Genomic DNA, 23,600 nt, shown 5'->3' with positions numbered 1-23,600 from the left:
ACCAGAAACAGAAGTAGATCATAAAATGCATTCCAATGACGGTGTGATGGGGAAGGTGGTTGATGCATTAAGACTGATTAGAAGATGATAGGCAATCACCAGAAAATAGAAGTGAATCATAAAATGCATTCCAATGACAGTGTGATGGGGAAGGTGGTTGATGCATTAGAAGATGATAGGCAATAGAATTTTCTGCCTCAGTATGTGTCTGCTGCACTAGTATTGGCCTTCCAGCAACCACCTAACCTGAAGCAAAAATCAGTAAAAGGCAAGAAACTCGGAAGAAAATGACCCATATCCCTGCAGTGAAGGATGCTGCAAGCCTTCATTTAAATAAAAAGTTACAGATTGCTAGTAACAGGTCTACAATTTCATAACTGAGTTCTTTAGAGCACTGGGGTGAATACAATCAGGACCTGGTGATTTGTTATTTTTTAGTTTATTAAGTTGCTTTATTAAATCTTCCAGAGTCACAGTTATTTACTTCAGTTCCTCTGAATCATTATCTTAAAAATTATAACCGCTGGAGTCGGGTGACGTCACAGGGAGGAATGGCAGCCTGAACAGGGAGCTCCCGGGCACCCGAGCAGATATTCGAGCACATCGCCTTCCACAACCTACTTTTGACGGAAATAAAGAGCAGAGAGAATACTTGGTACGCGTAACCTAATGACGTCCCGGAAAAAAGGCACAGATCTCAGCCGTTACTCCTACCTTAAAGCTGGGGCCGACCCAGCCATGACAGGCCTTGCAGACGCAGAGGAGGTGATAACTATGGCCGATACGGACCCGCAATCTAACTCTGTGCCTACGAGAAGTGAATTTTGTCAATGGTTCACGGATCTGAGAGCAGACCTGAAAGCCAACAAACAAGAAATGTTTGAGAAATTCGTAGAACTGAAGGAGGAAATGGTGAAGATCGGACACCGAGTCGATGAATGCGACATGCGGATAGACGCACAGGAAGACAAAATAAACAAGATGCAGGCACAATGTGATAAGTTCTCCACCTCGGAAACAGAACTGCTTATAAAAATGGAGGATTTGGAAAATAGGAATTGCAGGTGTAACCTGCGATTCCGGGGGATCTCTGAAACTGAGGCCTATATGGATTGCCACGAGCTGGTTAAATCCATAAGCAACTTTTTTCTATGCAAGATGGACGAGGGGGAACACCAATCCTCACCGCACCGGATCGAAATAGAGAGGGCGCATCGTACCCTGGGTCCAAGGCAAGGCAACCTACCGAGGGATATCATCGCTTGCTTTTTGTGCTATCCAGTGAAAGAACAAATACTACAAGTGGCCAGGAAACAGAAGACGTGGGAATGAGAGGCTCACCAGATCGCCGTGTTCACCGACCTCTCCCTGGGAACTCTCAAGCGCCGGCAAGAATACCAACAAATCACCTCACTGCTCCTTCAAGAAGACTTTCGTTATCGGTGGCTCTACCCGATCAAGGGAGCTACCTCACGGGCAGCCTCCCCGTCAGAAGCGGCCACCATTTTGCAGGCAGCAGGCTTCTCTGTAAAACAGGCAGCACTGGTAGAGCAGAGGGATCGGCGCGAGTATACACGGTGGTAACGGGTGGAGAAAGGAGGCCGCCGACTGTGAAGGCATACAGAGACACCTATACAGCCCTCGTTGGAAGAGCAGGGCTGAAGAGCGATACACCGAGAGGGAGACTTACCGGCCTGAATACTCAGGCGCACTTCTGGTAATCATGCCATCATTGAGGCTGCCGTCAGGCACGCTCGGCATAGACACTTATTTACTTAGAGTTCAAGCTCTTTATAATTTGTTTCTTAGCTTGTAGTGTATTAAACGTTAGGGAAAGTGTTGTGGGGGGGGGGGGGGTTTGGCCGCCTGCCCGGGGGGGACCCGGGGGTTGACTTTTGTTCCTAGTCAATTACCGACTACTCCTGCTTCGCAGGAAGGCCATAGGTTTATGGCAATTGAAAAAGGGGGGAGGGGTGGGGAAGGGGGTAGGGAAGGGGGTTGGGAACGTACAGAGAGAGTTTGGGGGACAGGGAATGGGGAAAGGAGGGAGCCTGGTCGACTGGGTTTCCACTTTTAGTGCTGGGACAGGGGATTCTGGGAGATTATATTTCCTTCTTTCTGTGTGGCGGGAACATGTGGGGCTATATTTGGCGAGAACCCTATTGGAGGGATATGGTATACCCAATATGGGGATGTTTTATGTATTCGGGAGCGCTGAAGTTCTACATAGATTTTAACTTATGACACTACAAATTCTATCTGTAAATGTTAAGGGACTCAACACCCCATGCAAGCGACAGCTACTCAAACAGGACAAACATTTCCAGACTGCCAACATTATTTGCTTGCAAGAGACACATTTAAAACGCCGCTATGAACACATACTTGTATGGCCATGTTTTGCATATAGATTCTATCCTGCCGCTAACAAGTCCAGCAAATATGCAGGAGTGAGCACTCTCTTTAAGCAAGGTATGGATTATAAAATAAGCAAACATATAGCAGATAAACAGGGCAGGTACCTTCTGGTCACATTGATAAGACAGGCTAAGAGAGAATTTGAAAAGAAGTTGGCCGTAGAGGCAAAAACTCACAGTAAAAACTTTTAAAAATATATCCGAAGCAGAAAGCCTGTGAGGGAGTCAGTTGGACCGTTAGATGATCGAGGGGTTAAAGGGGCACTTAGAGAAGATAAGGCCATCGTGGAAAAATTTAACGATTTCTTTGCTTCAGTATTTACTGAAGAGGATGTTGGGGAGATACCCATTCCGGAGAAGGTTTTCATGGGTAATGATTCAGATGGACTGAACCAAATCACGGTGAATCTAGAAGATGTGGTAGGTCTGACTGACAAATTGAAGAGTAGTAAATCACCTGGACCAGATGGTATACACCCCAGGGTTCTGTAGGAGCTCAAAAATGAAATCTCAGATCTATTAGTAAAAGTTTGTAAGCTATCATTAAAATCATCCATTGTACCTGAAGACGGGACGGTGGCTAATGTAACCCCAATATTTAAAAAGGGCTCCAGGGGCGATCTGGGAAAATACAGACTAGTTAGCCTGACTTCAGTGCCAGGAAAAATAGTAGAAAGTGTTCTGAAGATCAAAATCATAGAACATAGCTTTACCCAAAGAAAGTCTTGCCGCACAAATCTGCTTCAGTTTTTTGAAGGGGTTAATAAAGATGTGGATAAAGGTGAACTGGTAGATGTAGTGTGTATGGATTTTCAGAAGGCATATGACAAAGTCCCTCATGAGAGGCTTCTAAGAAAACTAAAAAGTCATGGGATAGGAGGTGATGTCCTCTTGTGGATTACAAACTGGCTAAAAGACAGGAAACAGAGAGTAGGATTAAATGGTCAATTTTCTCAGTGGAAAAGGGTAAACAGTGGAGTGCCTCAGGGATCTGTACTTGGACCAGTGCTTTTCAATATATATATATATAAATGATCTGGAAAGGAATATGACGAGTGAGGTTATCAAATTTGCGGACGATACAAAATTATTGAGAGTAATTAAATCACATTACATAGGACCTTGCAAGACTGGAAGATTGGGCATCCAAATGGTAGATGAAATTTAATGTGGACAAGTGCAAGGTGTTGCATATAGGGAAAAATAACCCTTGCTGTAGTTGCACGATGTTAGCTTCCATATTAGGAGCTACCACCCAGGAAAAAGACCTAGGTATCATAGTGGATAATACTTTATTTGAAAACGGTTTTTATTGTTTTGTCAAGTAACCATATACCAAACATGGGAGAGAGGCGTGACACTTCGTCTCTCTCCCCGAAAATGTATCAAATAGTACAAACCATCAAAAAAATCCCAACTTCCTTTAGCCCCTGACTGCCCCCCACTACCTCCCCCCCCTCCCCCCTCCCATAGCCCCTTGGAGTCAAAAACTGTAACAAGACCTAGATCCCATTCTTCATATATGGAAAAAATATACGTCCAAAGTTAATAAAGCATCTCCACTCAGCCCAAATGGTCCATGAAAGTCATTCATTGAGAATCGAACTGCGCACCGTCTGTGGTAGTGACTGTAAGTAGACCTCCCATATGGCGAGAAAGCGTTTCTTATGGTACGGAGTGTGTCGCATAGTCGCCACATCCAGCAGCATCATTCGATGAAAGCCGTTTCGCCAGGTCCAGTAAGCAGGAGGTGATACCTCACGCCATTGTAGTAAAATGGTTTTCTTCCCCACCAGACAAGCCTTATGGATAAGTAAGCAACTTCCCAGCCCTCTAATTCGTAGTGGAGAAATGCAACCAAACAAAAGCCATAATGGAGATATCGGAAGCACCACGTCCATCAAATTCTCTAAGTAATGGGCCACTCTTGTCCAAAATTGATGAATGACAGGACATTCCCAAAAGGCATGGGACAAGGTACCCCTGGCATGTCCACAACGGGGACACGCCGCCGAAGGAGAGATCCATAAATGGAAGGCCCCCTCTGCTGAGACATAGCTTCTCCGCAAAAATTTATATTGCATTTCTCGGAAATAAGAATTTATCGAGAGCTGGGAAACCCGCCGAAATCCGGCTTTAATAATATGAACATTGACTGTAAACACTCCATCACCATTCCATCTATCAACCAAAATAGAGCAAGTGTCCACCGACACCAGTTGTCGGAGGCGCTTATAATAATGAGACATGGAGGGCGGCCCGTCTTTATCAAGAGACATCGCTCTCAATGCCTGAAGATGAGAAGTTTGCAAAAGGGAGGGAGGAAGGGAACAGACATAATGCTTTAACTGTAAATATGGAAAAACCTCCCCAGCCGCTATTCCATAGCAAGTCCTAAGTTCTGGCAAGGACATGAAAGCTCCCTCCGGAGTTAACACCCGACCTATCAGGTCTACCCCCAGCCTACTCCATCTTTGAAAGGCTGCAGTTTGGGAACCGGGAGTAAAGTCGGGATTTCCCCGAATCGGTAGGAGCGGGGCACATATCCTCGGGATCTGTAGCATCCGTGTAAGGTGCCCCCAAGAGGTTCGCACGGGTCTAATAAGGACACTCTGCACTAGGTGAGAGGGCACGGAAGAGGCCTTCGCCTGTAAAAGGAAGTGTAGAGATGTGGAGGCGGCCAGTTCCAAATCTGCAGGCAAACATATGACCGTAGACGTGGTCAACAACCAGTCTCGGATTAAACGCAAATTACTAGCCAAATTGTAAAGGGCCAAGTCCGGGACACCCAAGCCACCCCTTCCCCACCGCTCCCTCATCCAGACCAACGGTATACGAGACCTGCCCTCCCTCCAATAAAAACGGCGCTGAGCCTTGTCCAACAGTCTCAGCTCCACAGCTCGAAGCTGAAGCGGCAGGTTCTGAAACAAATAGAGCCACTTGGGCAATAGGACCATCTTAAAGAGATGAACTCTGCCTCCCAGGGAGAGCGGTAGCCGGGCCCAACTGCACAGCTTGTCTTGAGTGTGTTTTAGGAGGGGATTTACATTCAGTTTATAAAGCCTAGAAAGATCTCGTGGGATTAATATTCCAAGATAACGGAACGCGTCATCCGCCCGTCTTAACAGGAATTCCCCGTCCCAAGCATCCAGCAAAGTGTCCGGATAAGCCAGAGCCTCAGATTTGTCCAGATTTAACCGAAATCCGGAAAAAATCCCATAATCCCAAAAAATTTGGAGCAGAGGACGAAGAGACTGCCGGGAGTCAGTAATAAATACCAAAATATCGTCCGCAAAGGCGGCATATTTAAACGTAGTAGAGGTAAGGCGTAACCCCTTAACCAGCTTAGCCCCCTGTATCTGCAATAACAAGGGCTCCAGCTGGAGGATAAATAAAAGGGGGGAAAGGGGACATCCCTGCCTCGTACCCCTGGAAATGGAAAAGGTCTCGGAGGAGGAACCATTGGTCACAATAACGGCTTCAGGGTCATGATACAACAAACGAATTGTATTAAGGAACAGCCCCCCAAAGCCCATCCTCTGCAATATCCAAAAAAGATAGTCCCATTCCACCCTATCAAACGCCTTTTCGGCGTCGAAACTAACGGCGAGGAAGGGGGCATCCATCAATTGGCACATAGACATAGCCGCTAACACCTTACGAATATTAGTTAAGCCATAACGCTTGCGGACAAAACCCACCTGATCAGGACCTATCAAGTTGGGTAGCACAGTAGAAAGGCGGTCCGCCATGATCTTGGCCATTAATTTTTGGTCAAAATTTAAGAGAGAGATGGGGCGATATGATTCAGGGGCCAAGGGGTCTTTACCCGATTTTGGAATAAGAACTATATTTATTTTTTATTTATTTAACATTTTTATATACCGACCTTCATGAAAGAAAATTCATATCAGATCGGTTTACAGATAACATGAGGGGAATAACAAAGTCAACCATATAACAAGAAATGAAAGTTACATATAACAAGGGGTATTAACCTGGAGGGCTAGGATAGCCGGAGCGATAGAAGGCATAACTGAACAAATTAGATAATACAATAATATGATGAGAAGAGGCATAAGTGTATAGGCTACACTTGTCAGGGAGTTTAGGTAGGAGTCAGTGTCTGAATTAGTGAGGAATTGCTGGAACTGTAGGTTAAGTGAAGGCCTGGATGAAGAGCCATGTCTTAAGTTTTTTTGCGGAAGGTAAACGGGCATGGTTCTAATCTGAGTTCTGTGGGCATCTTGTTCCAGATGGTTGGGCCAGCTGTAGAGAAGGTTCGTTCTTTGGTAGATGATAGGCGAGTAGATTTCGTTGTAGGGGGTTGCAGGGTGCCTTTATATGCTTCTCGAATCGGTCTGTCTGATGAGTATAATTTGAGGGGAATCTGGAGGTCTAGTTGTTGTTGGTTGTGAATGACTTTGTGGATTATAGTGAGAGCCTTGTGTACTATTCTATATTTGATTGGCAGCCAGTGCAGGTTCTGTAGTATGGGAGTGATGTGTGTTCCTCTGTTGGTATTAGTCAGGATTCTTGCCGCAGCATTTTGGAGCATCTGTAATGGTTTGATAGATGAAGTAGGGAGCCCGAGGAGAAGAGAGTTACAGTAATCTGTTTTGGAAAAGAGTGTGACTTGGAGCACTGTCCTGAAATCTTGGAAGTGGAGGAGGGGTTTGAGCCTTTTCATGACTTGTAATTTATAAAAGCAGTCCTTGGTAGTGTTATTGATGGCTTTCTTAAGATTCAGACGGTTATCAATGATTACTCCAAGGTCCCTTACTTGCGTGATCTGGGTGTTGCCTGCTGGTGGATTGATTAAGGCCGAGTGGTCCGAGGAGATGATTAGGAGTTCAGTCTTATTTGCATTCAGAACTAGATTCAAGTTGGTGAGCACACTGTTTATAGATTTGAGGCAGATTTCCCAAAAGGCGAGAGATTTAGGGAGAGATTCTGTAATGGGAATCAGAATCTGTACGTCATCTGCATAGAGATAGAATTTTAATTTTAGGTCCGTAAGCAGTTGACAGAGGGGCAGGAGGTATATATTGAATAATGTGGGTGACAAGGAAGAGCCTTGTGGTACTCCTAATGTTGATTTGACATCTGGGGATTCGTTGTTATTGATTTTTACTTTGAAGCTTCTGTTACTTAGAAAGGAGTTAAACCAGCTGTGTGCAGATCCTGTTAATCCGATTTCTGCTAGGCGATTTAGTAGGATGGCGTGGTTCACTGTATCAAATGCGGATGAAATGTCCAGAAGGACTAGGATAAAAGATTGACCTTTGTCTAGGCCCATGAGGATGTGATCGGCAAGGGAGATAAGTAGGGTTTCTGTACTAGCTGCTTTACGAAAGCCATATTGGGATGGGTGAAAGATATTGTGCTCTTCCAGGTATACAGAAAGTTGTGTATTAACAACTTTCTCCATGATTTTTGCTAAAAAAGGGAGGTTAGATATGGGGCGGAAGTTGGAGGGTTCACTTGTGTCGAGGTTAGGTTTCTTCAGGAGAGGTTTGAGGGATGCGGTTTTCAGCCTGTCCGGGTAGATTCCTTGGGCAAGTGAGCAATTTATAATGTTGGCCAATGCTCTGGAAATAGTATTCGGGATGAGAAGCAGTAGTTTAGTTGGAATGTGATCTGTTGGGTGGTTTGATGGTTTTAGTTTCTTAAGTATAGATTCGATTTCCAGTGGTGCCCTATTACTATGAGCTGCCCTATTACTATGCGCCCTATTACTATGCGCCCTATTACTATGAGCTGGAAAGGAACCACCCCCCGCCAATGCACCAACCACCTGGACCAACAGAGGACCCACCAAATCCTGGAGACATTTATAAAATTCTGCCCCATACCCATCTGGCCCCGGAGCTTTAAAGGCCTTAGCCCCCCCTATTACCGCTTGCACTTCAGTTAACGTCACCGGACTATTGAGAAAAGTCTGCTGGTCACCGGATAGCTGAGGGAGGCGTAATTGCACGCAAAACTGAGCACAAGCCTCGGGGTTCCAATGCTCAGAGGAATATAATCCCTTATAAAATTCCCTGAACCTATGTAATATTTCGTCTGTGGCAGTAAGTACTCTACCCGCAGGGGTTCTTAATGCCGGTATACATCTAGAACCTCTAGCAGCCCGAACTAAATTCGCAAGCATCTTCCCAGCTTTATTGCTATGCTGGTAAAGCTTATATTGGTAGTATAAAAAACTCTTTCGAGCCCGTTAATGAAGCAATGTGTTAAGCTCTCCCTGAATCGAAAAATATTGCACCCGAGCCCCTTGTGTGTTCTTACGGGTCAGGGCTAGCTTGGCCCTCTGCAGTCTAGCCGTCAGGGTCACAATCCGGTGATTGATGACTTTTTTCCTGTGAGCCATATAAGAAATTATATCTCCTCTTAAAACTGTTTTGGCTGTGTACCAAAACAATACAGGCTCAGTCACATGTTGGGCATTCAGAGTAGCATACTCTAACCAGCGGGCTCGCAAGAATTCCTGAAATTTAACATCATGAACCAAATAGTAGGGAAACCGCCAGGGAGAAGTTGTAACAGGGCGAAGCCCAATCTGCAGTTCCAGGCAGACCGGGGCATGATCAGAAATCACAATTTCCCCAATAGTCACTTCCCCCACCTGGGACAGGCAATGTGTACTAAGTAGAAAGTAATCAATATGGGACAGCGTGCCATGCGCCCGGGAAATGTGGGTAAAGTCTTTTTCCCCCGGATGCAGGAGACGCCAGACCTCCAGCAACTGAAGTGATTGCTCCAGATAGGAAGGTCCCCTACCAAAGCTCCCTCACGCCCCCGAGGACGAGGACCGATCCAACTGGTCATCCCGAATGGTATTAAAATCTCCACCTATGACTATGCAATCATCCTTAATAGTGGAATGAACCTGCAAAGGGACCTGTGGGTGGACCCAGATGGCCACCCCCGCAGACTTCGTAGTACCAGAAGCATAGTAAACGTTCCCGCCCCAAATTCTACTTAATTTATCATGTTCACTATCTGTTAGATGGGTTTCTTGGAGGAAAGCAATACTAGCCCGCTTACGTTTAAGGAGGGTCTGAATTTTTGTTCTTTTAATAGGGGAGTTTATCCCACAGACGTTCCATGTAATAAGAGACGTACGATTACTAAGGAGACATCAAATAACAGTTTCCCAAACGAGTAATCCAAGCTTTCCCATGGCAAGGGTCCTCCCAGCCGGAACCCTCACCAACACAATACCCAAGAACTGAGTGCGTCCTAAAGGAATGGAAAAAGGTCTGAAAGAACATAATCAATTGGACCCCAAAGAGCCTACTACAAATTCCTCCTCCCCAAAACACCCCAACTTCCCCCCCCCCCTCGCAAAACCCCTGGCGAGGATTCCTCCCTTTCCCAAATACGAGATCACTACCGTGTTAGCTTACCCACCCCCCCTTCCCACCCCCATCCGCATTCCCCGGTCACCATCATCATAGCAAAACAAAAGAAAGAATTAACAGCAATAATGGGAAGGAACACTCACAGAGCCCAACAAAAAAAAAGGAAAAAGACATAAAAGAGGGGGAAAAAGAGAAAAAAAAAATTGAAGACCTCAAGAGGCAGCTGTAGGCCAGATCTTGTCAGCCTCGGACTTCTAGACAGCATATGAACAATCATAAGCAGAAAAGAATATATGGGATATATGCAATTATAAACCCAAATAGGCCCATAGTCCATACAAAGTCTCACGCTACAGCAGCTCTAGATTAGGGAAACTGCTGAGTGCAACAAGAGGAGGGAAAAAAAGAAAAAAAAAACCCAAACGAGAAGAACCATCAAGTTAGTGTACAAACGGGGCAGGCGAAATCATAGAGTCCCATTGTCCAAGGGGAAAAAGGCCCCACCGGGAACATCCACCGCAGGTCCACCCAACTGTAAAAATCTAGCGATAAGCCAGAGCTTCCCGCCAGAGCGATACTCTGTTCCGTCCAGAAATAACGAAAAAACTGTTTTACTCCCCTGAAACTGGGAAGGCAAGTCCGTCACCACTCCGTCTTAGCCTCAGGCCAACCGGTGCACTTCAAACTGTAGAAAGATAGTCGGAACGCCACAAAATTGTAAGGTTTGTAAGAAGCAGCTCTCAATAGAAAAACCAAACAGACTGCAGTCAGTCCACCGAAGCACACAGAGTTTAGCCAAGGTCAGATCCCCAATCTGATGTTTACCTGGCCTTGTTGAACAAGGCCAGCACAGCACATTGTCAGTGAGGCAAAGCATCGGCTCCATTTTCTTCCCCAGTGCCCGCCACGTGCAGGAGGGACCGGGCCTCCTGAGGCGAGGTAAAGCACTGCACGCCAGACGCGGTGAGCACCCGCAAACGAGCTGGAAAGATCAAGGAGGCTCTCAATCCCTGCGCCAACAACTGGGTACACACTGGGGCCATCGCCCTGCCGATTTTCAAAGTATTACCCTATATCCAATTTTTAAGGTTGGATCCGCGATCGCCACTGACGGACCTGGGTGAGACCAGCATCTCTGTTCGCCCATAATCCTGCTAATATACTGCGGACCTCCTGGTGGAGAACTAGTCCCCTCCACGTCCGCTTCCAGTCCCTACCTTCTACTCCATTTTCTCCTAACACCATGTGATCTAACTAGGGGCGGGCCCGGGTGGGGACCTGTGTCCACACCCATCTATTACATCGCGGACTTGACGGAGACCTAGATTGTTTAGCTGTGTCCGCCCACAACTAAAACATTTTTAATATGATATCTCCTTTAATTATATCCTAATGAATTATGTGTATCTGACGTGTTTACTTCAATTTTACTTAATGTTTATTGATTGCTCAGACACTAAGATTTTTCTTTCTTTAATGCGATCCTTAATATATCATAGTCCTCCAACATCTGAAGACCCCGTATATTTGGCGCAGGTTTTGCCGTTTAATCTGTGCCTTCCATCTCATACGGTTGAGAAAAATTTTTTTTTATGACTTATAATGCCCTATTCTCAAACCAGGTCAGCCCTGCTGCTAATGAATGTGGGGGTATTTACCCCTTCATTATTGTCTCTGATTTGATGCCCTAAATACCGTGTTTAATCTCGACCCACTATTATCCCCTCTGATTGTATATTTTTCCCCTCAATCACATGTTACTAATATACTGTCCAATCGATCTCTCGGTTTAGCCCTTTTGGGGCTATGGTATCCCAGGTATAAATGAACTTTTGTTCCATTTGTATTAATTTCAAATTTAAGTCTCCACCTCGTGGGTGGTCCTGTATCTGAAAAAGCACTGCCACTTTAAATTCCTCTGGTGAATGTCCCATTTCTTGCCAGTGGTCAGTCAGTGGAGCTCCTTCTGTTTGACATGTTCCTGTATTCTGTTCTTGATTTTCCGCATTGTCTTACCTATATACACTTTATGGCATGGACACCACAATGCATATATTACCCTGGTGGATCCACACGTGTAAAGATCCTTAAAGCGAAATGTTCTCCTTCCCAGAATGTTTAATTCCGTGCCCTCATGCATAAATTGGCATACACTGCATTTGCCACATGCTTTTTGACCTTTCTGTAAATTCTTCACTGATGTATTCTCGGGTAATAAATTTGAATGAACTACCAGATCTTTTAAATTCTTGGCTTTAGTGAGGGGCAAATGTGGGTTTCCTCTTGAAAATTGGGATGTATTTGTAAGATTGGTCCAGTGTTTTAATATACTCTTTTTCAACATCTGTGTTTGTGGAGTATACGGTAACACGCATATCAATTTCTCACTCGTTGGACTGACTTTTGGTTTAAAAGCAACTCTCTGTTGGCCCATCTTGCTCTTTTGTATGCTTTTTTTATTACTGAGGCGGGATAGCCTCGCTGAATGAACCTGTGTGTCATATCCTCTGCTTGAACCTTAAATTCTGATGTTGAAGAACACAACCTTCTTAGTCGGAGGAATTGACCCACTGGTAAATTATCTCTCAAATGGTTCGGGTGATAGGAAGAATAATGCAGCAATGTATTTCTGTCCGTTGGTATGCAATAAATTGTAAAGTTAAACCCTTCCAGTGTTAATGTTATCTGAATGTCCAAAAACGCTATATATGGCAAGGAGAAGAAGGAGAACCTCAGCAGTTTATACAATGGCTTAATGGGTGCAACCCTCATCTACAGTTCACAAGCCAACACCACAAACAAAGTATAACTGCAAATCGGTTATCCTTACAATAAGTCTGCATACAAAAACCACCGAGCAAGGTTTCCCTTGCAATCAGCAACAGTTGGAGAATTAATTGCATCAGTAGCATGGGATACACTCCCACACAGGCTCTCTCACACATACACAGAATCTAACGCACCCACAAACACACAGCTAGGATCTCAAACACCCAAAGGCTCTTACCCTCCCTCGAACACATACTCACAGTCACTCGCACATCAAAATCCACAAAATCCTCTCACCCACACCTGCCCCCCACACACCCACAGGCTCTTAACCCCCACATACATACAGCCTCTCAACACACACACACAGGAGGTCACCCACCTAGGTAGCCATATACACATGCACAAGCAGTCACCCATCCACATCCATACACAGACTCTCAAACACCCACACACCCAGGTACTCTTCCACACACACACACGAGGTCACCCACCTAGGTAGCCATATGCACAAGCAGTCACCCCCCCACATCCATACACAGACTCTCAACACCCACAACACCCAGGTACTCTTCCACACACCCAGGTACTCTTCCACACAGAAACACAAGAGGTCACCCACCTAGGTAGCCATATACACATGCACAAGCAGTCACCCATCCACATCCATACACAGACTCTCAAACACCCACACACCCAGGTACTCTTCCACACACACACACGCGGTCACCCACCCTAGGTAGCCATATACATATACACAAGCAGTCACCCACCCACATCCATACACAGACTCTCAAACACCCACACACCCAGGTACTCTTCCACACACCCAGGTACTCTTCCACACACCCAGGTACTCTTACACACACACACACACACACACACAAGAGGTCACCCACCTAGGTAGCCATATACACATGCACAAGCAATAACCCACTCACATCCATACAGAGACTCTCAAACACCCACACACCCAGGTACTCTTCCACACACCCAGGTACTCTTCCACACAGAAACACAAGAGGTCACCCACCTAGGTAGCCATATACACATGCACAAGCAGTCACCCATCCACATCCATACAGAGACTCTCAAACACCCACACACCCAGGAACTCTTCCACACACACACACACACACACACACACACAAGAGGTCACCCACCTAGGTAGCCATATACATATACACAAGCAGTAACCCACTCACATCCATACAGAGACTCTCAAACACCCACACACCCAGGTACTCTTCCACACACACATACACAAGAGGTCACCCACCTAGGTAGCCATATACATATACACAAGCAATAACCCACTCACATCCATACAGAGACTCTCAAACACCCACACACCCAGGTACTCTTACACACACACACACACACACACACACGAGGTCACCCACCTAGGTAGCCATATACATATACACAAGCAATAACCCACTCACATCCATACAGAGACTGTCAAACACCCACACACCCAGGTACTCTTCCACACACCCACACACACAAGAGGTTCACCCACCTAGGGTAGCCATATACATATACACAAGCAGTAACCCACCCACATCCATACACAGACCTCTCAAACACCCACACACTCAGGTACTCTTCCACACACCCAGGTACTCTTCCACACACCACACAACACACAAGAGGTCACCCACCTAGGTAGCCATATACACATGCACAAGCAGTCACCCATCCACATCCATACAGAGACTGTCAAACAACCCACACAACCCAGGGTAACTCTTCCACACACCAGGTACTCTTCCACACAACACACACACACACACACAACAACACCACACACCACACACACAAGAGGTCACCCACCTAGGTAGCCATATATACATGCACAAGCAGTCACCATCCACATCCATACACAGACTCTCAAAACACCACACAACCCAGGAACTCTTCCACACACACACACACACACACACACACAAGAGGTCACCCACCTAGGTAGCCATATACACATGCACAAGCAGTCACCCATCCACATCCATACAGAGACTCTCAAACACCCACACACCCAGGAACTCTTCCACACACACACACACACACACACACACAAGAGGTCACCCACCTAGGTAGCCATATACACATGCACAAGCAGTCACCCATCCACATCCATACACAGACTCTCAAACACCCACACACCCAGGAACTCTTCCACACACACACACACACACACACACACAAGAGGTCACCCACCTAGGTAGCCATATACATATACACAAGCAGTAACCCACCCACATCCATACACAGACTCGCAAACACCCACACACCCAGGTACTCTTCCACACACCCACACACACACAAGAATTCACCCACCTAGGTAGCCATATACATATGCACAAGCAGTAACCCACTCACATCCATACAGAGACTGTCAAACACCCACACACCCAGGTACTCTTCCACACACACAGGTACTCTTCCACACAGAAACACAAGAGGTCACCCACCTAGGTAGCCATATACACATGCACAAGCAGTAACCCACTCACATCCATACAGAGACTCTCAAACACCCACACACACACCCAGGTACTCTTCCACACACACACATACACAAGAGGTCACCCACCTAGGTAGTCATATACATATACACAGCAGTAACCCACTCACATCCATACACAGACTCTCACAACACCCACACACCCAGGTACTCTTCCACACACCCACACACACACAGAGGAGGTCACCCACCTAGGTAGCCATATACATATACACAAGCAATAACCCACTCACATCCATACAGAGACTCTCAAACACCCACACACCCCAGGTACTCTTCCACACACCCACACACACACAGAGGAGGTCACCCACCTAGGTAGCCATATACATATACACAAGCAGTAACCCACTCACATCCATACAGAGACTCTCAAACACCCACACACCCAGGTACTCTTCCACACACACACATACACAAGAGGTCACCCACCTAGGTAGCCATATACATATACACAAGCAATAACCCACTCACATCCATACACAGACTCTCAAACACCCACACACCCAGGTACTCTTCCACACACACACCCACACACACACACACACACACACACACACACACACACAAAGAGGAGGTCACCCACCTAGGTAGCCATATACACATGCACAAGCAGTCACCCACCCACATCCATACAGAGACTCTCAAACACCCACACACCCAGGTACTCTTCCACACACACACCCACACACACACACACACACAAAGAGGAGGTCACCCACCTAGGTAGCCATATACACATGCACAAGCAGTCACCCACCCACATCCATACACAGCCTCTCAAACACCCACACACCCAGGTACTCTTCCACACACACACACACAAGAGGTCACCCACCTAGGTAGCCATATACACATGCACAAGCAGTAACCCACTCACATCCATACACAGACTCTCAAACACCCACACACCCAGGTACTCTTCCACACACCCAGGTACTCTTCCACACACACACACACACACACACACACACACACACACACACAGGAGGTCACCCACCTAGGTGGCCATATACACATACACAAGCAGTCATCCACCCACATCCATACACATACTCTCAAACACCCACACACCCAGGTACTCTTACACACACACACATACACACACACAGGAGGTCACCCCCTAGGTGGCCATATACATATGCACAAGCAGTCCACCCATCCACATCTATACACAGACTCTCAAACACCCACACACCCAGGTACTCTTACACACACACACATACACACACACAGGAGGTCACCCACCTAGGTAGCCATATACACATGCACAAGCAGTCACCCATCCACATCCATACACAAGACTCTCAAACACCCACACACCCAGGTACTCTTCCACACCCAGGTACTCTTCCACACACACACACACACATACACACACACACACAGGAGGTCACCCACCTAGGTGGCCATATACATATGCACAAGCAGTCATCCACCCACATCCATACACATACTCTCAAACACCCACACACCCAGGTACTCTTACACACACACACATACACACACACAGAGGTCACCCACCTAGGTGGCCATATACATATACACAGCAGTCACCCATCCACATCCATACACAGACTCTACAAACACCCACACACCCAGGTACTCTTCCACACACACACACACACACACACACAACACACAGGAGGTCACCCACCTAGGTGGCCATATACATATGCACAAGCAGTCATCACCCACATCCATACACATACTCTCCAAACACCCACACACCCAGGTACTCTTACACACACACACATACACACACACAGGAGGTCACCCCACCTAGGTGGCCATATACATATACAACAAGCAGTCACCCCATCCACATCCATACACAGACTCTCAAACACCCCACACACCCAGGTACTCTTCCACACACCCAGGTACTCTTCCACACACCCACACACACACAAGAGGTCACCCACCTAGGTAGCCATATACACATGCACAAGCAGTCACCCATCCACATCCATACAGAGACTCTCAAACACCCACACACCCAGGTACACTTCCACACACCCACACACACACAGAGGAGGTCAGCCCAGCCACACGGCTTTACCCCAGCCACACGCAGACATACAAGGCTTGGGCCTTTTCTTCAGCCACCAATGGGATGGGGTGCGCTGGCAGCCACTGCATCCTCTCTCTCTCTCTCCCTCTCCCGTCTGCTGTGGTGGCCTGCCAAGTTGTGAGGTGGGTGGCAGAAGGAGCTGCATTTATCTAAATGTCACGTGTGAGTCGGGCCCGCAGCAGGAGCAGCAGCAGGAGATGATGTTTATGATGTTTGGGCTGAATGTGACTTCTGCTGCCTGGGGGGGGGGTACAGGGAAGCAGTGACCGCCGTGAGCAAATCTGCCCGGGCTTTGCATTATCCCTGCCTGATCTGGTGTACGAAATTTGTAGCAACGTCTCTGCTGGGGGATTCACTGGATCCCTTGCAAGCCCTGACCCCAGCCCCCGAGCTGGATAGGCCCAGCACCGGGAGGGGATCCCGGGTTTCACTGCAGACCCGGTTTCTAAGCCCGGGAAGGCGGAGGCTGCTTACAGCATCAGCAGCGATATCAACCAGGGGGGATGTCCGGGGTCGCGATCCCTGCCTCTGGAGAGGGGGAATCACTGGGGCTTACGGCCACCCCCCAACAGCTTCTGCCCCACATGGCATCAGCAACTAGGGCCCTTGAGGGGGGCAGGGCAGAATTAGGCTGCCCCCTCTCTCAGCTCGCTCGCTGGCTCTCGGGGGCTTTCTACTCCCATTCCCTGCCATGCAGCACCAGCCCAGGAGGGAGGCCCTGAGGATATCCTGGGTTTACAGCCCCCCCCCCCCCCGCTAGCTTTTCTTTGTCAGTCACCGAGGAAGGGAGGATATAACACCAGGACAGGATCAGTGTGTGCGGCAGCTGCAAGACATCCGGCAGATCTCAGAGCAGTGAGGAAAACCAGGACAGGGAGTCAGCCCGGCATCTCTGCATCCCCTCCGCGCTGCACCTTCCCTTCCACACCTGCCTGGCAATCACTCCAGCTCCAGGCTTTCCCCCCTGCCCGGGACCCAGACCCCTCCCAGGCCCAGAGATCCTTGCAGAGAGCAGCGCCATTGTGCAGCGCAGCTGGGTTAGGAAGGGAGATCCACAGGGCTGCACTGAACCCTGCAACAGGGACCCAGGATCCTGCAGAGCAGCCAGCAAGGGACATGGCTGCAGGGCAATGTGTGCAGGTAGGAGGCTCTCACACTCCTATCCTGGGAGTACAGGAGACTGACACCAGCCCTGACACTGACCCTCCCTCCCCAGGATCCCCAGAGTGAGGGACACGGCTGCAGGGCAATGTGTGCAGGTAGAGGCTCTCACACTCCTTATCCTGGGAGTACAGGAGACTGACACCAGCCCTGACACTGACCCTCCCTCCCCAGGATCCCCAGAGTGAGGGGACACGGCTGCAGGGCAAGTGTGTGCAGGTAGGAGGCTCTCACACCCCTTATCTGGGAGTACAGGAGACTGACACCAGCCCTGACACTGACCCTCCCTCCCCAGGATCCCCAGAGTGAGGGACACGGCTGCAGGGCAATGTGTGCAGGTAGGAGGCTCTCACACTCCTTATCCTGGGAGTACAGAGACTGACAACCAGCCCTGACACTGACCCTCCCTCCCCAGGATCCCCAGAGTGAGGGACACGGCTGCAGGGCAATGTGTGCAGGTAGGAGGCTCTCACACTCCTTATCCTGGGAGTACAGGAGACTGACACCAGCCCTGACACTGACCCTCCCTCCCCAGGATCCCCAGAGTGAGGGACATGGCTGCAGGGCAATGTGTGCAGGTAGGAGGCTCTCACACCCCCTTATCCTGGGAGTACAGGAGACTGACACCAGCCCTGACACTGACCCTCCCTCCCCAGGATCCCCAGAGTGAGGGACATGGCTGCAGGGCAATGTGTGCAGGTAGGAGGCTCTCACACTCCTTATCCTGGGAGTACAGGAGACTGACACCAGCCCTGACACTGACCCTCCCTCCCCAGGATCCCCAGAGTGAGGGACACGGCTGCAGGGCAATGTGTGCAGGTAGGAGGCTCTCACACCCCTTATCCTGGGAGTACAGGAGACTGACACCAGCCCTGACACTGACCCTCCCTCCCCAGGATCCCCAGAGTGAGGGACATGGCTGCAGGGCAATGTGTGCAGGTAGGAGGCTCTCACACCCCTTATCCTGGGAGTACAGGAGACTGACACCAGCCCTGACACTGACCCTCCCTCCCCAGGATCCCCAGAGTGAGGGACATGGCTGCAGGGCAATGTGTGCAGGTAGGAGGCTCTCACACCCCTTATCCTGGGAGTACAGGAGACTGACACCAGCCCTGACACTGACCCTCCCTCCCCAGGATCCCCAGAGTGAGGGACATGGCTGCAGGGCAATGTGTGCAGGTAGGAGGCTCTCACACCCCTTATCCTCGGGAGTACAGGAGACTGACACCAGCCCTGACACTGACCCTCCCTCCCCAGGATCCCCAGAGTGAGGGACATGGCTGCAGGGCAATGTGTGCAGGTAGGAGGCTCTCACACCCCTTATCCTGGGAGTACAGGAGACTGACACCAGCCCTGACACTGACCCTCCTCCCCATGGATCCCCAGAGTGAGGGACATGGCTGCAGGGCAATGTGTGCAGGTAGGAGGCTCTCACCACCCCTTATCCTGGGAGTACAGGAGACTGACAACCAGCCCTGACACTGACCCTCCCTCCCCAGGATCCCCAGAGTGAGGGGACATGGCTGCAGGGCAATGTGTGCAGGTAGGAGGCTCTCACACTCCTTATCCTGGGAGTACAGGAGACTGACACCAGCCCTGACACTGACCCTCCCTCCCCAGGATCCCCAGAGTGAGGGACAACGGCTGCAGGGGCAATGTGTGCAGGTAGGAGGCTCTCACACCCCTTATCCTGGGAGTACAGGAGACTGACACCAGCCCTGACACTGAACCCTCCCTCCCCAGGATCCCCAGAGTGAGGGGACATGGCTGCAGGGCAATGTGTGCAGGTAGGAGGCTCTCACACCCCTTATCCTGGGAGTACAGGAGACTGACACCAGCCCTGACACTGACCCTCCCTCCCCAGGATCCCCAGAGTGAGGGACATGGCTGCAGGGCAATGTGTGCAGGTAGGAGGCTCTCACACTCCTTATCCTGGGAGTACAGGAGACTGACACCAGCCCTGACACTGACCCTCCCTCCCCAGGATCCCCAGAGTGAGGGACATGGCTGCAGGGCAATGTGTGCAGGTAGGAGGCTCTCACACCCCTTATCCTGGGAGTACAGGAGACTGACACCAGCCCTGACACTGACCCTCCCTCCCCAGGATCCCCAGAGTGAGGGACACTGGCTGCAGGGCAATGTGTGCAGGTAGGAGGCTCTCACACTCCTTATCCTGGGAGTACAGGAGACTGACACCAGCCCTGACACTGACCCTCCCTCCCCAGGATCCCCAGAGTGAGGGACATGGCTGCAGGGCAATGTGTGCAGGTAGGAGGCTCTCACACCCCTTATCCTGGGAGTACAGGAGACTGACACCAGCCCTGACACTGACCCTCCCTCCCCAGGATCCCCAGAGTGAGGGACACTGGCTGCAGGTCAATGTGTGCAGGTAGGAGGCTCTCACACCCCTTATCCTGGGAGTACAGGAGACTGACACCAGCCCTGACACTGACCCTCCCTCCCCAGGATCCCCAGAGTGAGGGACATGGCTGCAGGGCAATGTGTGCAGGTAGGAGGCTCTCACACTCCTTATCCTGGGAGTACAGGAGACTGACACCAGCCCTGACACTGACCCTCCCTCCCCAGGATCCCCAGAGTGAGGGACATGGCTGCAGGGCAATGTGTGCAGGTAGGAGGCTCTCACACCCCTTATCCTGGGAGTACAGGAGACTGACACCAGCCCTGACACTGACCCTCCCTCCCCAGGATCCCCAGAGTGAGGGACATGGCTGCAGGGCAATGTGTGCAGGTAGGAGGCTCTCACACTCCTTATCCTGGGAGTACAGGAGACTGACACCAGCCCTGACACTGACCCTCCCTCCCCAGGATCCCCAGAGTGAGGGACATGGCTGCAGGGCAATGTGTGCAGGTAGGAGGCTCTCACACCCCTTATCCTGGGAGTACAGGAGACTGACACCAGCCCTGACACTGACCTCCTGCATAGAACAAACAGTAATTAACGTTTCTTCTATTGATTGCATATTAAGTTTTGTGTTGAGTCGCTGCTCAGGTTCTGGGTGAGGAGTGATTGGGATATTTAGAGCTTCAGATCATGCAGAGGCTGCTGAAATCACAAATCTCCGTGTGGTGCTGGGACAGCCCGGCTCTGAGTTATGGAAGGGAGGTTGTGCGCCCCAGTTCACCACAGTGTGGGGATTTAGGGACCCTAAATCCGCAGGGTTCGGAGGGCAGGGCGGGAGATGTTCACAAGCACCGAGGGTGGGAGAGCTGTTTTTGGATCAGGCGCAGGGTGAAGACGATTCTCGGCTGTGAAACAAGGGCAATGTAGATGCAAGGTAATGCATTTATTAAGGGGGCTGGACCTGGGTGAACCACTGCATTTATTTAACATTTTTCTATACTGCATTGTCCTGCATTCTAAGCAGTTTCCAAGATAAAAACTTCAGAAAACAAAACAAACGGAGACAGAAAAGTGCATCCTGCCTCACCCCAAAATGAGCTAGAGCCCGGCATTACAAAACTGTACAATATCCTTAAATGCCTCTTCAGACAGGTTTGTTTTCAGGGCAGCATAGGAGGCTCTCACACTCCTTACCTATCCCCCAGCTGTGCCAGGCTCACAATTCACGCAGATGACCTTAAATTCCTGGTTCATCTATGTAGTCTAAGGCTTGAGCTAATACATCTCTGGGCCCTCTGAGGGATGTAAAGCAAGGACACAGCACGGACAGCTGCAGAGCGGGATTCTTCGTCAGAGTCCCGTGTAGGCGTGGTCGCTGACACACGTAAAGCAAGGACACAGCACGGACAGCTGCAGAGCGGATCTTCGTCAGAGTCCCGTGCAGGCGTGTCGCTGACACACGTAAACCAAGCACACAGCACGGACAGCTGCAGAGCGGATCTTCGTCAGAGTCCCGTGCAGGCGTGTCGCTGACACACGTAAACCAAGCACACAGCACGGACAGCTGCAGAGCGGATCTTCGTCAGAGTCCCGTGCAGGCGTGTCGCTGACACACGTAAACCAAGCACACAGCACGGACAGCTGAAGAGTGGATCTTCGTCAGAGTCCCATGTTAGGCGTGTCCGCTGATAAGACATAAAGCATAGACACAGCACGGACAGCTGAAGAGTGGATCTTCGTCAGAGTCCCGTGCAGGCGTGTCGCTGATAAGACATAAAGCATAGACACAGCACGGACAGCTGAAGAGCGGATCTGTGTCAGAGTCCCTTGTAGGCGTTGTCACTGACAGACATAAAGCATAGACACAGCACGGACAGCTGAAGAGCGGATCTTCGTCAGAGTCCCGTGTAGGCGTGTCGCTGATAAGACATAAAGCATAGACACAGCACGGACAGCTGAAGAGTGGATCTTCGTCAGAGTCCCGTGCAGGCGTGTCGCTGACACACGTAAACCAAGCACACAGCACGGACAGCTGCAGAGCGGATCTTCGTCAGAGTCCCGTGCAGGCGTGTCGCTGACCACACGTAAACCAAGCACACAGCACGACAGCTGAAGAGTGGATCTTCGTCAGAGTCCCGTGCAGGCGTGTCGCTGACACACATAAACCAAGCACACAGCACGGACAGCTGCAGAGCGGATCTTCGTCAGAGTCCCGTGCAGGCGTGTCGCTGACACACGTAATCAAGCACACAGCACGGACAGCTGAAGAGTGGATCTTCATCAGAGTCCCGTGCAGGCGTGTCGCTGACACACGGTAAACCAAGCACACAGCACGGACATGCTGAAGAGTGGAGTCTTCGTCAGAGTCCCGTGCAGGCGTGTCGCTGACACACGTAAACCAAGCACACAGCACGGACAGTTTGAAGAGTGGATCTTCGTCAGAGTCCCGTGCAGGCGTGTCGCTGACACACGTAAACCAAGCACACAGCGACGGACAGTTGAAGAGTGGTATCTTCGTCAGAGGTCCCGTGTAGGTGTGTCGCTGACACACGTAAACCAAGCACACAGCACGGACAGTGAAGAGCAGATTCGTCAGAGTCCCGTGTAGGCGCGTCGTGATAAGACATAAAGCATAGACACAGCACGGACAGCTGAAGAGCGGATCTGTGTCAGAGTCCCGTGTAGGCGTGCGCTGATAAGACATAAGCATAGACACAGCACGGACAGCTGAAGAGTGGATCTTCGTCAGGCCCCATGCAGGCGTTGTCGCTGATAAGACTAAAGCATAGACACAGCACGGACGCTGAAGAGCGGATCTGTGTCAGAGTCCCATGCAGGCGTGTCGCTGATAAGACATAAAGCATAGACACAGCACAGACAGCTGAAGAGTGGATCTCGTCAGAGCCCATGCAGGCGTGTCGCT

At 49.6% G+C, this 23,600-nt stretch overlaps 1 protein-coding gene across 1 annotated transcript in view; it reads left to right on the top strand.

Moving 5' to 3' along the window:
• Positions 1-18,026: 18,026 nt before the first annotated feature.
• LOC115083437 (zinc finger protein OZF-like) overlaps positions 18,027-23,600 on the top strand; it is a 33,033-nt gene continuing 27,459 nt past the window's right edge. The window contains exon 1 of the mRNA XM_029587253.1: positions 18,027-18,294. Coding sequence (XP_029443113.1) covers positions 18,271-18,294 — 24 coding nt within the window. The 5' untranslated portion in view covers positions 18,027-18,270. The remainder of the gene's footprint in view (positions 18,295-23,600) is intronic.

The sequence above is a fragment of the Rhinatrema bivittatum genome, chromosome 2 (genome assembly GCF_901001135.1).
Source record: "Rhinatrema bivittatum chromosome 2, aRhiBiv1.1, whole genome shotgun sequence".
Taxonomy (NCBI): domain Eukaryota; kingdom Metazoa; phylum Chordata; class Amphibia; order Gymnophiona; family Rhinatrematidae; genus Rhinatrema; species Rhinatrema bivittatum.
This window is presented reverse-complemented; position numbering and strand designations above follow the sequence as displayed.